At 39.0% G+C, this 14935-nt stretch overlaps 3 protein-coding genes across 4 annotated transcripts in view; 2 read left to right on the top strand and 1 right to left on the bottom strand.

Annotated features, from left to right (window-relative positions):
* The window catches only part of Ctnnal1 (catenin alpha like 1), a 64945-nt gene extending 62709 nt beyond the window's left edge, over positions 1-2236 (top strand). For both annotated transcript variants that reach the window (XM_026391128.2, XM_026391127.2), the window contains 4 exons: positions 55-111; positions 256-369; positions 1003-1086; positions 1218-2236. In XM_026391128.2, coding sequence (XP_026246913.2) covers positions 55-111; positions 256-369; positions 1003-1086; positions 1218-1283 — 321 coding nt within the window. In that variant the 3' untranslated portion in view covers positions 1284-2236. The remainder of the gene's footprint in view (positions 1-54; positions 112-255; positions 370-1002; positions 1087-1217) is intronic.
* Positions 2237-2788: 552 nt separating this feature from the next.
* On the bottom strand, positions 2789-9563 carry Abitram (actin binding transcription modulator). Its single transcript, XM_026391129.2, has 6 exons — positions 9231-9563; positions 8151-8202; positions 7328-7457; positions 4566-4642; positions 4382-4451; positions 2789-4290 (listed from the first exon to the last, which is right to left on the bottom strand). Exons 1-6 carry the CDS (start codon positions 9439-9441, stop codon positions 4153-4155), a joined length of 678 nt encoding a protein of 225 aa, XP_026246914.1. The 5' UTR covers positions 9442-9563; the 3' UTR covers positions 2789-4152.
* A 67-nt stretch (positions 9564-9630) lies between these two features.
* The window catches only part of Elp1 (elongator acetyltransferase complex subunit 1), a 56090-nt gene continuing 50785 nt past the window's right edge, over positions 9631-14935 (top strand). The window contains exons 1-3 of the mRNA XM_026391126.2: positions 9631-9782; positions 12930-13134; positions 14086-14238. Coding sequence (XP_026246911.2) covers positions 12985-13134; positions 14086-14238 — 303 coding nt within the window. The 5' untranslated portion in view covers positions 9631-9782; positions 12930-12984. The remainder of the gene's footprint in view (positions 9783-12929; positions 13135-14085; positions 14239-14935) is intronic.

Genomic DNA, 14935 nt, shown 5'->3' with positions numbered 1-14935 from the left:
CTTACCAACCCATAAGACATCGATCTAAAATAGTGATTGTTTTCATTCTACCAGGTTTTTGCTGCAGAGGGTTTAAAGCTTACTTCAAGTGTACAAGCTTTTTCAAAACAGGTAACACCTGCCTTCTCCCTATCTAGTACTGGTGGTGGTATCATGTATACCCACTTTGGGAGTATATTAAGATATAAAGGTATTTAAAGTATTAGAAGATGCAGTTTTGTTGGGGTTGTTGTAACTTTCTAAATTATATTTCAGCTGAAAGATGATGACAAGCTTATGCTTCTTCTGGAAATAAACAAGTTAATTCCTCTATGCCACCAGCTCCAGACAGTAACTAAAGCATCTTTGCAGAATAAAATGTTTCTAAAGGTAAAAGAGAGGGGGATTACTCCGGGAGACACTTGAGAAACTTGTATACCTGTTCTTCATCAAGTTACTCCAGACCCTTTTTTAAAAAATAAAGTAGGATATAGAAGGCTAATTTCCATTTTTCATTCCTTGACTGAAAAAACTCATTATCTGCTGTTATAACTGACCCCAAGGAACAGGCTAACCAATTAAATTAGCTTTTTGGACATAGATTAATTCCATAACACAGAGCAGCTACCCTAGGCCTCACATAAGGCACAAACGCCTGAGTCTGGGCTCCCATAAATTATCTGAGAAAATGTAGGCTTATGTCCACAGAGCAGAGCAGGAGGAATTATAAAGTGGGGGATTCCCTGCCCCTACTTAGAGCTCTTTAAAAAATTCCTAAAGAGCTGGAGGTAGATGAATTGCTTTTCCACCCTTTCTTCCTGGGGTTCATGAAACAGGCATGAGATCTGGGCAACAAACCCTGCCCTATGTTCTGCACTTCAAGTCTGATCATACATTTATACCTTTCTCAATCTGTTAGATTTCCACAGTGGAAAAATGTTATCACTTTAAAACCAAATAAATGATAAAGGTTTTAGAAGTACCAGTTTTGGAATCTAATTTGCATGCTTTCTGTCACTGTAGGTTGATAAGTGTATTACAAAGACAAGATCCATGATGGTTCTCTTGGTCCACCTTCTCTCACTTTGCTACAAATTGCTGAAGAAGGTGAGGCAGTTTTCTATATTAAACTCACTTTATTAGCTTAAAGGAAAATGCAAAAGAAAATAATAGTTACTATTTAATTTTAAATTTTTTGTTTCAAGTAAAGCAGAAACTAATTATCTTAACTTTTCCAGCTTCAGATGGAAAATAACAGATGGGTCTCGGTTACAAATAAAGACGCTGTGGACATAAAAACTTGAGAAGCTCTGGGGCCAGATCTCTGGAACATCATGTGGCAAAGCTGACATTTTTAAGAAGCAAACGACTCTATATTTTCAGAAATTCAACAGTTTTATAATGAAAGCAGCACTGAAATCTTGCTTATTTTCTGATCTTCAGATTGTGATGCTTTCTGACAACTAATAAATGCCACAGTAGTTGCTAGAATTCTAACTGCAATACGATTTTAAAATGTGACATTGCATTAATAATGTTCTTTAAACATTAAACCAAATATCCCCGACTGTCTTAATGACAGTTGAATCCAATCCAAAGAAGCTATTTTGAATAAGGGCTCAACTTTGGCATATTGTACCTTAACTATTTTTTATTTAAGCTTATTCTCTAGAACCCTAATTTCAGGAGAAAATATACAGTAACCTGGGTGAACACAGGGCTTTCCTTTAACCTTTGGACTCTTCATTCCCTGTCCAGGTATGACAGGGGCCCCTTGGATGCCCCAGCAGACCCCCCATGCTAGTGGCAGTTGTTTTCTAACAAGCATTTCAGTGTAAGGGTTATTATGCCATGTGTCCTTCTCTAAGGCAGGTAATGGAAGTCACTCATAAAACCCTGGAGCAACTCCTGGAGGAGATGGATTTTAAATTTTTTTGTAGTGCTGGGGCTCAAAACCAGGGCTTTGTGCATGCTAGGTAAGCTTTCATCACTGAGCTACACTCCCAGCCAAAGGTAACTCTTTTGGTTCTAGTTCTAGCATAGTTGGTCAATGTGCCCTACTAGGTGGAATCCTCAGTCTTTCTTACTGGCTTATAAAACAATTTCTAACTACCCTTCTTATTAGTTGGCGGAATGGCAGGTAAAAAGGACACTGGAACCAATGAACTGTTTAAATTCTGAATAATAATATATTTTATATATGTGGCAATGTAATGTTCATCATAAAACAAATAAACATCTTTTTGAGTATTTTTAATTTTAGTGTTTGAAGCTTTTTCTGTTTTTGTGGGATGGATCTTTGATTGAAGGATCTGGTTTATGGGTTTTCTCCCTGTGATACTATACAGTTAACACTGTTTTGGAATGGTGTCAGCTTATACCCCAACACTTTGAAATTCATTTTGAAATCAGTCATGTCATCAATTGCAAAAGGCAGTAGATATGAGCTGGTCTGATGATCATGATCTTTACCTGTGTCAGTGAACACAATCCATGTTCACAAAAGATTCTAAAAAATCATTTTGTCACTAACTAGCTAGTTGGTATTTGTCAAATATTTTTACTATAGTCATGGGGGGGCGGATGGGATGCACTCAGCTGTTAGTGACCTTCATAAAATACCTATTTAAATAATCAAGTCATCAAACATGATTTTTATTCTGTGAAATCAAAAGTCTCAAATTACAATAAAAATTGAATGATATGTTATTTGTAAATTAAGACACCCAGTTCTCCTGTCTCTAGTATTGCTGTATGAAGACTTCAAGAATCAGTGTTTATGCTGAGGTGGGGATCTCCTGGCTTGGGCTTATATATTCAGCTCAGCACAATCACTGTAGGAGTTGCTACCTGTCGTGGGTCATATATAGAGGACAGTCATGTTGACATTCAGGTTTAAAGACATTTTTCTTATGAACTAAAAATAATTTTAAAGTTTTATTTACAAAATACTCTTTTAGATACCTGAGAATACTCTCATGGAAGTGAGTGGGGATGGGAAAGGGACAACATGATTTCAACAGCATCAGAGGATAAAGAACCAACGGAACCTACACATCAAGTGATTTTCTTTCCCTTTATATATCTATGTATGTGTTGCATACCTTAAATAAGATGTGAAGTTCTTTTTTGAAATTGTGTAAATTTAGTATATAATCTGTTTTTTGTGGTGCTTGGGATTGAACCCAGGTCCTCATGCATACTAGGTAAGCATTCCACCAAAGAGCAATACCCCCAGCTCAAAGTTAAACCATACATTCAGTGGGATTTTCTTTTCCCCCTAGTTTGTGAAATTCTTTATTCTGGTTCAAAGGCATCTATGCCTTTGGGCGAACTATTCTGTCATTTCTGTGCTAGACATTAACTGTATCTAAAATGTGTGAGACTGAGTGAACTACAACCTATGTATTGCAAGAACCAGATGAACACTGTCCTATTTCCATTTGCTAGGAAAGCTCCAGCAAAGCCTTTTTTGTGTCTGCAATTTAAGAAGTCAGTGTTAGAGATCTCATTCCTTGTAGAGGGGAGGCCCATCTCCATAGGGAGCTAAGAAGATATACTTAGCACTTCAGTTTTTTCTCTACAACCTAAAGGCAGAGGAGTTGAAGCAAAAGGGATGGGATGAGACTTTTTGGTAATGTTACTGAAGAAAGGCTGGGTACCTTTTTTCAAAATATTAAACTGAGGGCTGGGGCTGTGGCTCAGTGATGCAGTGCTTGCCTAGTATGCGTGAGACATAAAAATGAAATAAAGATATTGTGTCCACCTACAACTAAAATAAAAATATTAAACTGACAGAAAACTCAGGCAATAATGATAAATACATGGCACGTATTCCTCTATGTCATAGATACGGTAGGTAAATTGCTTTTACTTGGTTACCTAAAATTTTTCCATTTTCCAATTTTCCTGAAAGAGATTTGTTGTTTTTAATCAGAAAAACATCCCTTGCTTGTCAGTGGATAGACACAACACAGTGAGTCCCCAGGCAGGACAGATCTTGAAGGATGAAGACAAAAAGGGAAACTAGGTGACAGGAAGGATTAGGCCTCCCTAGCTGATGGTGGGTGCTGAGTATGCTTCACATACTCTGGGTTTCCTCTTTTAGTGCACTGACGTTTTGAGGCCAGGGTGGGTAAGTGTCCTACAGCACTTTTCACTCCATCTCAATCCTCATGATGTAGCTGTTGTGGCATTAATGCGTTTCACCACGACCTCCTCGTATTGTTTTTGTGTCAGTAACCCTTCTGTTACGCTTTTGCTCTCCTCAAATTTGGGTAACACAACTGCAATGTAGCCTTCAGTAGATGGCTGGAAAAGAAACAGAATATTTAACACTGTCAAATGATTCAAAGGGCTGAAGAAAGGTACATGAATGGGATATTTTCCTCCTCTTTTTTACCTTTTCTTGAAGAATAGATGGTTTGTGGAGAATGTTCTCATTCACTTCCATCAACCGTCCTCTAACACAACTGTTTAAAAAAGAATTATTTTTAAGAAACAACAAATTTTTATAGTTACTTCTCCTTAAGTAAATGATGGTATTTGTGGCTTTTCCCCTAAATTGTGGTTAAAAAGTTACTCACCTAGATATGGTATATTCCTCTCCATCTGAGCAGTAAATCTTACACAGAGGTGCAAGTTCTGTTAGAAATTGTGCCCCCTAAGAAATGAGAAGGGCGAGGTGATTAATTGATATACATTCCACTTTCCTTTGAGAGGCAGCCCTCAGTGTTAAAATACAATCTACATCTGAAACTGGTGTTAATTTAAATAAAAATCACTTAAATACATGGAAACCATTCATGTATTCAAACATTTACATACTAAGTGCCTACTATGTGCTTGGAACCAATCTTACACTTAACAGTTGACTAAGCTATATGTGATAATAGGTAATTTAGTTATAAACGTGTTACTCTTTAGATATTAGATGTCCTGGAAAAGATTGTGTCAGACAATGCAAGAAAGTTGAGAGGTGAAATGATTTGTGACAACTTCAACCTAATCAGTGCATTAATCTGCTGATGGGGATCTTAGTGGTAACTGAAGGCAGATAGGATATGGCTGGAGGAGGTGGATCACTGGGGGCATGCCTTTGGGGTATATATTTTGTCTCTGGTGGACTCTTTCTGCTTCCTGTTGGCCATGTCCTGAGCTGCTCTCCTCCTTTATACCCTTCTGCCATGGGTCCAGAGCATCAAAATCAGTCATCTATGGACTGAGACTCTGAAAAACATGAGCCCCCAATAAACTTTTCTTCCTTTAAAATTATTCTTATCAGGTCTTTTGATCATAGCAGTGAAAAAGCTGACTAAAACAAGACTAATAATATGTTTTCTCAACTGTAAATGAGAAAGTTACAAATAGTCATGTGTAAAGATTTCAAAATGTGGGAAAATCTACTACAAATAATAATATAAAATTCAACATGACAGGGTATGATAGCCATAGTGTTCAAAGTTAATTTCATTAAGATTCCTACCTAGGGGCTGGGGTTGTGGCTCGGTAGTAGAGCACTCACCTAGCACGTGCAAGACCCTGGGTTCGATCCATAGCACCACATAAAAATAAACAAAATGTATTGTGTCCAACTAAGACTAAAAAATAAATATTAAAAAAAAAGATTCCTACCTATTGTAAAAACATTAGAACTTAACAGATAAAGAAACCTCTTTATCAGGGTTAATCACTCAGACTTTCTGAAGAGGGGATTTTTCTAATTTAAAAAAATAACAAGCTGAGTGTGCTGTAATCCCAGCAACTCAAGTGGTTGAGACAGGAGGACTGCAAGTTCTTACAAGGTCAGTTTGGGCAATTTAGCGAGACTGTCTCAAAATTAAAAGGGCTGGGGATTTAGCTCAGTATTAGAGAATTCCTGGGTTCCATCTCCAGTCCTGCAAAAAGTTAAAAACAAATAAAATCTTAAAATATGCCATTTAAGAGAAATGCGGAAAAGTTTTAATTAGCCACATGAAAATGATTTACCTATTATCCTGTAACCCCTAAATTAATACCACATTTTGGTACATCTGTTTGTGATGTCAAGATTACTGTTGCATGCACTCCCATTAGATGGAGGAATCTGAGGAGGTCTGACAAATACCTACAAGGAGGCTCATGGGAGTCAAGGCAGGCACGTCTCATGTGCTGCCCTATTTTCAGGATCTTTTCCTGTAGCAAACAGGCATTTAAGATACTGTTCTTTATGACTTTTTAATTTACCTCTCAAAACATTACAGGATTGTATTCAGAGACTATTACTACATTGGTTTCACCCCTCTGCGTGGGGGGGACTTCATTTCAAAATACAGGTGTCACTGTGACTCTCCACTTTTGGGAAGTAGGAAGTGGGAACTTGTTCCAGAGGGCTTGTCTACAATTGGGCTTGTATCAAAAGAGAAGTGCTTTGACCCATTCTTATCACCTCCCTTGAGAGAATAAATGATTAGCAGTTGATATACAATTAAAACTTATCTGTACTGGGTTCAGTATGCAGGTCCTTTGTTCTTTGTTAATAACAGTATTGTTGCTATTTTGGACACTGAGAAGAGATCCATAAGCATTAACTATTATATGTATTTGTAGACTTTTTTTTTTTTTTTTTTTTTTTTTAAGAAAGGTACATGCTTTTTAATGTCCATTTGTTTCTGGTTGAAAAGTCAGGAATTATAAGGCATGCTATTACAGTGTCCTGGAACAGTAAGCATAATTTGCAGAAACTTTCCCAATCCGATGGGTTTGTTAGGACACTTGAATATGTAACTAAATTGTACTCGGCATGATATCCTTTTATTAGAGAGTTTGTTTTGCCTAGAGTTGTAGAGGACAGAGAGAACATGTTGTCTGAGCACTGGGTGGTAGTGGAGGTGAAAGACATGGGTAAATAGGTGTTGACTGGTAATGTTTTAGTGTGGAAAAAACACCACATTATTTTCTCAGACTGATTTTTTTCCTACTGTTTCAGGATTTTTTTCTTTTAATTTACATGTGAAAACATGGTAAAGAATAATCACTTAAAGTTTATATAACTTGAGATACTAGTTTAATAAGTCTAGAAAAGACAAAATATCTTGTTATTTTGGTATTAGAGTTGGGACAAGAGGAGTGGTGATACAGAACCTAACATGATAGATACCACACCTCCTGAAATACCTATTTTTTTGTTGTTGTTGAGAGAATTTCTTTATGGTTGGAGTATCTTAAAATCAACACCCTGAACTTCAGAAAAGAATGGATACACACATTCCTGAGCATACATATCTGGATCCTAAGGTAGACTAGATCTATTATATCATGAACATAGAGGATTTTGGTTGGTAATAATCAGAGAATTATAGGGACATACCCGCTTAAATTTCCCAGAGACCTTGTTCTGAAGTCTGCTACAATTGGTACTGATCTGATAGGAAATGCTTTTAATTGTTTTTCCACTTTGAAGAACTGGATGAGATTCTGCCAATGTGATGACACATATTCTACAGGAAGAAAAAAATTGATTTTGTGTTAATTCTTGCTATAATTATTTCTCCTGTAACAGTGTTCCCACCTGCACTAGTCTATATAAACTGACATTTGTTTAGTAAAACTATCATCCCCCTTCTTTTTCCTTTGGCTATTATTAGAGCCTAACTACAGTATGGAAAATTCAATAATAGATGAGAGAGTGGATTTGAATTTCCTTTCTAGGAAAGTGAACAGTAGCACAGGAGTTTAGGTAGCACTGGAGTAGAAGAGAGGAAAGTAAGGTCTTCCTGTGTATACAGGATACCACACATGCCTCTACTGTGATGGTCTCCATGGGCTCTGGCATTGGCTACTTTAGGTAGCAGATAACTGAAGATGTGTTCCATTTGAGTGTTTAGTTAATCAAAATTATATGTTCAATTTCTGCTAACCAAACTCCTATAATAATACCATTTCAACACAGTGGAAGGTAATTTGGTGATGTTCATTTAATAAGCTTTTTTTTAAAAAAAAATATTTTATTTTTAGTTGTAGTTGCACACAATACCTTTATTTATATGTGGTGCTGAGGATTGAACTCAAAGCCTCACACGTGCTAGGTGAGCGCTCTACCACTGAGCCCCAGCCCTAATAAGCTCTTTAATCCAAGACCATACCAGGAAAAAAGAAAATGTATGATAATTTATAATTTTTGACTGGCTTACCGGTTAGAGTGCTGTAGTATACAGTGATCTTCACAGGGTTTTCCTTTTACATCTAGAAAAGTAAATAAGTTTGTTGGTTGCTAAATCAATATTTACTACCATTACATGATACTTTTTTTGTTTCACTGAGATAAATTAATTATGAAGATAATCAATTAAAAAAATATAAAGTTTTTTTTTAAAGTATTTAAATGGAACCAGACCCACAAGAATCACTTATTTAATGTTAAGGTGATAAACCCCTGCTTTGTCTAGCTTTTGTCCTCACTTTAAAATGATTATACCCATTATTTCTGTTAAAGAAATACAATTAGTGTCACATTCCTTATCCTACATTGGCCTTTTGTTTGTTTGTTTGTTTTATTTATTTATTTATTTTTTTGGTGGTGATTTCTGAAACTATTCTAATGTTAGCAGAGAAAGTCTCACATTCCAGGAAATCCCTCAATACTGTGTGAACCAGGATGGCTGTTTACCCTAAATTTGACCAATAGAAAAACATGCTATAATATAAATGAGGACACCCATTATTCCTGACTGAAAGGGAGAAAGTAGGGATTAGGTTAGAGTCCCCAGTGATGCTCCTCCCACTGGTATTTACAGGTTACACAAAGCACTACCACAGGAATGCCTGCTTCTGTATGGCAAAATGGACAATACCAGCGGACAACAAAACTGTAGATTCTGCATGTTTGCATCCCTCTGCCTCTACTGCTAATTTTAAGGAACTGGCTACTTTCTAAAAGATCTATAGAATCTATCTTTCTATAGCCCCTCAAGTTCCCCTGGCACTCAAGGAGTTTAACAGCCTGGAGTACCTGTTTAGCCTGCGCGTTGTCTAACAAGCAACCCACTGAGCCTGCAGGGCAGTCGCCAAACCTAGAACGCGCCCGGCTGTATTTCAGGATTCCAAGTCTGCAAAAGTCATTGCCCCGGCCTAGAGGGGAGCACTAACGTCCGGCTCCTTCGGATGCTGGGAGGAAGCGCCAGGACTCGCGCGCGATTTACGATCTGTCCAAGTAGTCCCCGCAGCATCAGGCCGAAGCGGCGCAGCGGAGATCGCCCTCTTCCCGCACTTACCCGCTTTGTACCAGCGAGTGAAGTAACGATCCACCAGCGACGGCACCGCGGGCTCCGAAGTCACGGGCTCTGTAGCCATGGTGACCTCCCGCGTCGTGGCCCCCGCCCTGAGGCTCCTCTCCGGAGGTCTTGGCCAGAGAAGTCCTTCCGGCGCGCGGCTCGCGTGATGCGCACATGCGCTGCTCCCTAGCCCACGGGCTCCGCCCACCATCAATTACCGTGCGTGGATTCCATTGTCAAGTTGGGGATCTAGTAAAACAGAAGGTGCAGGAGGAAGGAAGCCAGCGGAAATGCTCCAACTCCTTCAGAGAAGGCCACGGCTATTGATCCGGGGCGCCGCCCCCCAGCATGGCCACGCCCTTTGCGCTGCGTGACGTCACTCCCGCGCCGCCATGCTCCTGAGTCTTCGTCGCACTGTTTGCTGCTTAGCCACGTTATAGCGTCTACACCTGAGGTCGGGTGATCACTGAGAGAGGGTCAGCGTGCTCCGCGAGAGCTCGGTTGCCCGGACGGAGGGCGTGCGCACACTGCGGGCCTCGGAACGCCGCGTAGGTGAGCATTCGTGCGCGGTATCTGGAGTTGCTGCATGGGACGGGGCCCTGTCCGCCCCGAGGCTTCCCGGTGCTGTGCACGTCGAGGCCCGCTGCAGACTAGGAGCCGAGTGTGGCGTGGGCTACCTCTTCCTTCGAGCCTTGAATTCTCTTGCAGGCTTCCCCCCCCCCCCCCCCCCGCGGCCATCTGGGACGCTTCGGGGCGTCGCAGCCTGGGCGGGACTTGCTGCTGTTCTGCTGTGCTCAACCCAGCCTGCGGATTCTTTGCAGGGAGTAGATAATAACTGCCCAAGGTGAATTGATTGATCAACGGTGGAAGGCAGTGGTTACTGGAGGTTCGGGAATTGTGCTGTGGGTCCTCTTCTCGCGTCTGAGATTTTCTTGTGTGTGTGTGTGTGTGTGTGTGTGTGTGTGTGAGTGTAAGTAGTGTCTCCTGTACTTCTTCATCCAGTGTGGTATACTATGTGGCTTACTCCCCCTTTCCCCGCTAAACAGTTATGGCAGTGACTGTAATCTTTATCTTCACATCCTAGCACTTAGAGAGTTTTGATGTCACAAACCCGGATCGTAGCATAAGGTATTTTAGCATGGGGACAGGGCAAAAACCCTAATTCCCAAAATAGGATGAATTGTTTTGTGGAAGAATAGCAAGCCCTTCGTTTTTCACATTGCTTTTGATATGCTTGTGATAACAACATGGGCTTAACAATGTGGGTTTCAAGAAATTGAGACAAGTTCAGTCAGGACTAGGTCTATTTAGTCTATCTGATCATCATAGTAGCGATCTACTTAGTACTTGTAGTCATGGGTACAGTGATTAACCCAGAGATTGGTAGATGAAGGGCAAAGGAAGAAAATGAAGGAGCTTTCAGAAAATTCGGAGATCCAAGGTTGATCAGTGCTGTGGAGGGATCATTAGCAGTTTGAAGGGCTGGAATAAGTTGAATCTGTGGAGGCAGGGGAGTTGGAGGTTGCAGATGTCAAAGAGTATTAACATGCTAAGGTCCTGGGGCATTTGGAGGTTGTGCCTTTCCTAGTCTTAAAAGAACAGGGGTTATGTCTTCCTCTGAAAAGTAAGGGAGTAGGATGGTGGGTGGGAAATTTCAGAAAGTTTGTTTTGAGACTAAAGGGATTAGGGTGGAGGGGATTGATGAGCTTGCTTTGGCTAGCTGTGAACTCACTGATTTTGAAAACATGGTGATCACAGAACCCTAGTTGTTTGCTGTGTTTGTCAGGGTTCAGTCAGAAAAGTAGAAACCATACAGTATTTCAGGAGCATCGAATGTGAAGAATTAGTTAAATGCTTGCTGGAGGAACCAAAAGTGACATTGGCAGTGCAGTGACAAAAGGTAAGCTGAATGAAGCAGCTAGGTAGGGGGTCAAAACAAGGGACAGTGCTGGAGACATCAGGTCCTAAACCTTGGCACAAAGGCACTGCAAAGCCTCAGACTTGAGGTGTCTAACTCAGTAACTCCAAGGAGATGCCCCTGGTTTGGATTTCAGAGGCCTGGAGGTAGGTGAGGCCTGCCTGAGGGATGCTTCTGCCTCTGGGGCTGGAATTGATGAGGCTGATTCTGGGAGTGCTAGAGATGGGGAGGGGGATAGAAGACCCCTGCAAAGGTGAGGGCCCATTATTGGGGTGAAAGTGACAGGAACTACAAGATAATAGGAAAAAATCAGTCATTTTCTTTTGCTTTAACTTCCCATTTAAGAGGTGACAGCATGAGTATCAGATAAACCAGTGTGAAAACCCACTAGGACACTCTGCACAGTGGCCTCTGTTGCCTGTCCTTATCTGCTCTCTGTACCTGGCTTACTTCCTTTGCCATGCATTCTTTCTTCTCACATCCGCCTTTCAGTTGTATGCCAGTGGCCATCTTGAAAGATAAAAGACGTGATTTTTATGATTGGAAAAACCCATACCCTATGTAATTATGTTTAAATGAAAAACCTGCATGGTATCATTTGGTTCAAGTAATTTCCAGAAGTTCTTGAATATAACGTCACCAAAATGTAATAAAGCCATATATGATCTTGCTTTCTCTTAATCCTCATATATTATATTATTCCTATTACACTTGACATCTGCCTAATACCATAAGGATTGATTCATCTTTATTCTTGCAGTGTCATATCCATGAGATGCCAAATGAAAGAATTCACCTTGGATTAAGGTGATAGGCCAGTGTGACCTGTGTAATTGCCATCCTTAACATGTACAGACTTCAGTCATAACCCTTAAAGGGATTGAAGCATAAATACCCAGCACATTAATATTTTTTCCCTACTTAGATAATGTTGAGTGTTAAAGAAAGTCTGATTTTGCCAGACAAAGTAGATGTCATATTTAGCATGTTTTTCTCATCTTTTCTGTTGCATTGGTAAAAGCTTGGCCAGGAAATGAAGTTTCTTTAAGTATTTCCATCAGGCCATCAAATGTTTCAAGATGTTGGTCATCATTTTTAAGCAGATTGTCATTTCACAATATTTTCTTTTCTACTCGAGAGCAGTAAATGCTTTTATTTAAATTTTAATTTTTTGTGTATATAAAGCAGTTTACTAGTAAATGTGTCTTGGTGAATATGAAAGTTGTTTTATTACAGATTCCTTTCAATTGCCAGTATACATACATAGTTTGTGTGTGTGTGTGTGTGGCTGGGGATTGAACCCAGGTCCTTGTGCTTGCGAGGCAAGCACTCTACCAACTGAGCTATATCTCCAGCCCTCATACATAGCTTTTTATATAGTTCTAATCAACGGGATATCTTTTTTTCCTTATAACTTCATAAATCTGTCAGGTTATAAATATATTCTATATGCAAAAATAAAATGTTTTCCCATTTATTTTGTGTTTTTTCACTTTCCTTAGGAGTAAATGATATTTAAATATTTTTTTCAAGAAAAAAACTGAAGTTGAGACTCTTGGCCTTCCTACAGAGTGAGAGCAGAAAATAGGTTTCAGAATCCCCCAGGTTGTAGACCAGAACTCTGCAGTAAGTTTGCTGCCCCACATCTGCACGGAGATGCATGTTCAGAGAAGTTTTCTCTCTTGCTTGTTCTTTCTACTGTTTCTCTACCCCACCGGAATCATTAGACTTTATGTGAGTGTGATCATTTGCCATTGTTAAGCTGCTCCTTTCTCTTTTAGGAATTAATGCTTCATCAAGGGAAGTTTGTATTTTCCTCTTGAGCATTGCTTCATCATGCGAAATCTAAAGTTGCTTCGGACTCTGGAGTTCAGGGATATTCAAGCACCAGGGAAACCTCAGTGCTTCTCTCTCCGAACTGAGCAAGGAACAGTGCTTATTGGCTCAGAACGTGGACTGATAGAAGTAGATCCTGTCACAAGAGAAGTAAGTTATTGATGGAAAATGCTAGCATTTGACATGATCTTTAATTTGTTTTCTTTCAGACTTTTTTCCCCCAAATATTCTTCTTTTATATCTTAATGAATTTACATCTTCCTTAATAAACATTCCATTTGTTTTTTATAGATAGCATACTAGATATAACTTAAATAGTAACCTCTGCTACTATTTTAAGCTACTTTATATTTTACATGGGCTGCCTCCCTTTTACCCTTTCTACTGTGTGAGAACTATTATAGCAGTGATTTTCACCTAAGAATGCACAGGAAAATTTGAACTTTTTAATTTTATTTATTTATTATTCTGTGGTGCTGGGGTTGAACCCTGGGCCTCTGCATGCTAAGCACTCATCCTGCCGCTGAGCAATACTCCCAGGCCCTGTCTATGGTACTTTTTGAAAATATGTTTGGGCCAGCTAAATCCCAATCTTCAGTGCTGGATTTTACTGTATAACTTTCTGAAGGTTGCGTGAGTTAGTTTTGATATATTCCCTTGTTATATTTTGCTATTTATGTGTTTTGGGAAATTACATTGTATTGCTTTTCCCCCTTATTATAGAAGTCTTAGAAAACCAGAGTTATGGAGCTGGGGATAAAGCCCAGTTCATGCACAAAGGCCCTGAGTTTTATTCCTAATACCAGAAGAGAAAAGCCACAGTATTTGGTTTGGTGTTTTATTAGACACGTTAAAAGAGACCATATTTCTTATTTTTGTTTGTTTTGTGTTTGGCAAGAAGGCCGTATTTCCTTTTTTTCTTGTTAAAGGTGATAGAGTTATAATATTTCTCAAATGAAAGTTTGGGCTTTAATCTAGAAACAAATTTTTAAAACTTTTATGTTATGAAAGAAGCATTAGAAAATATTTTATTTCTGGCACTTATGATTGTTCTCCAGAGTAGACTATGTTAATTTGTTTATGTGTTTGCTTTGGTGAAAGGTGAAAAATGAAATTCCTCTGGTGGCAGAAGGCTTTCTTCCTGAGGATGGAAGTGGCTGCATTGTTGGTATTCAGGACTTGCTGGATCAGGAATCTGTGTGTGTGGCAACAGCCTCTGGAGACGTCATACTCTGCAATCTAGGCACACACCAGGTGAGGAGGAAATCACAAGCATCCCCAACTGAGTTACTTGTGTTGAGGTTTTCAATCCATAGTGATAATATTTAAGCCTTTGCAAATTAGAATCTTCCCATTGTGTATTTTTTTGTATAAGGAAAGGCTTTAGCTATATTTCAGGATTTTTAAGAAATTCAGTTTTGTCTACTGCATCTATTGATCAAAACAATTGGGTCATTCTGAATTAGAACTTAAATACATAAAAACTGACCATTCTTGTATGGTGTATTGTTGAAGTTCTGTGGTCAGAATTTCATCCTGGGTTCTAATTTTTATTTCCCAGTTTAGGAAGTCTGAAATATTTTCTGTTATAAATTTTGGTGGACTATCTGTAGAGTCCCTGAACTATAAGCACTATAGTGATATACTGTCACTGCAGGCATATTTTAAGACTACCAGCAGAGATAGATTTCAACCAGTTGCTTCTTTCTCTACCATGAAGTCAAATTTCTGAATTTCCATTTTAACCTTTTAACTACATGGATTCTAATTACAATCACCTCAGCTTTTAAAATTGTTGATTACCTCATTAGTTGTTATCTCTTTAACATTGAGATGAGTTTTAGTATTGCTAATACTAGGGTAATAATACCAGCTTATATATATTAAATATTTGCAATGTGCAATTGCAAAAAAAAGAAAAAAAAAACAAACCACTTTTTCAAGTGCTTTT

This window comes from Urocitellus parryii, chromosome 4 (assembly GCF_045843805.1).
Source record: "Urocitellus parryii isolate mUroPar1 chromosome 4, mUroPar1.hap1, whole genome shotgun sequence".
Taxonomy (NCBI): Eukaryota; Metazoa; Chordata; class Mammalia; order Rodentia; family Sciuridae; genus Urocitellus; species Urocitellus parryii.
The sequence above is the reverse complement of the archived record's forward strand: the minus strand, read 5'-3'. Positions and strand labels throughout refer to the sequence as shown.

Coding starts and splice junctions, on each gene's coding strand:
- Abitram (XM_026391129.2), bottom strand. CDS start 9,441: ATGGTGGGCGGAGCCCGTGGGCTAGGGAGCAGCGCATGTGCGCATCAC. Junction 8,203..9,230: donor CACTCGCTGGTACAAAGCGG/GTAAGTGCGGGA, acceptor TTACTTTTCTAG/ATGTAAAAGGAAAACCCTGT. Junction 7,458..8,150: donor ATACTACAGCACTCTAACCG/GTAAGCCAGTCA, acceptor TTCTTCCTGTAG/AATATGTGTCATCACATTGG.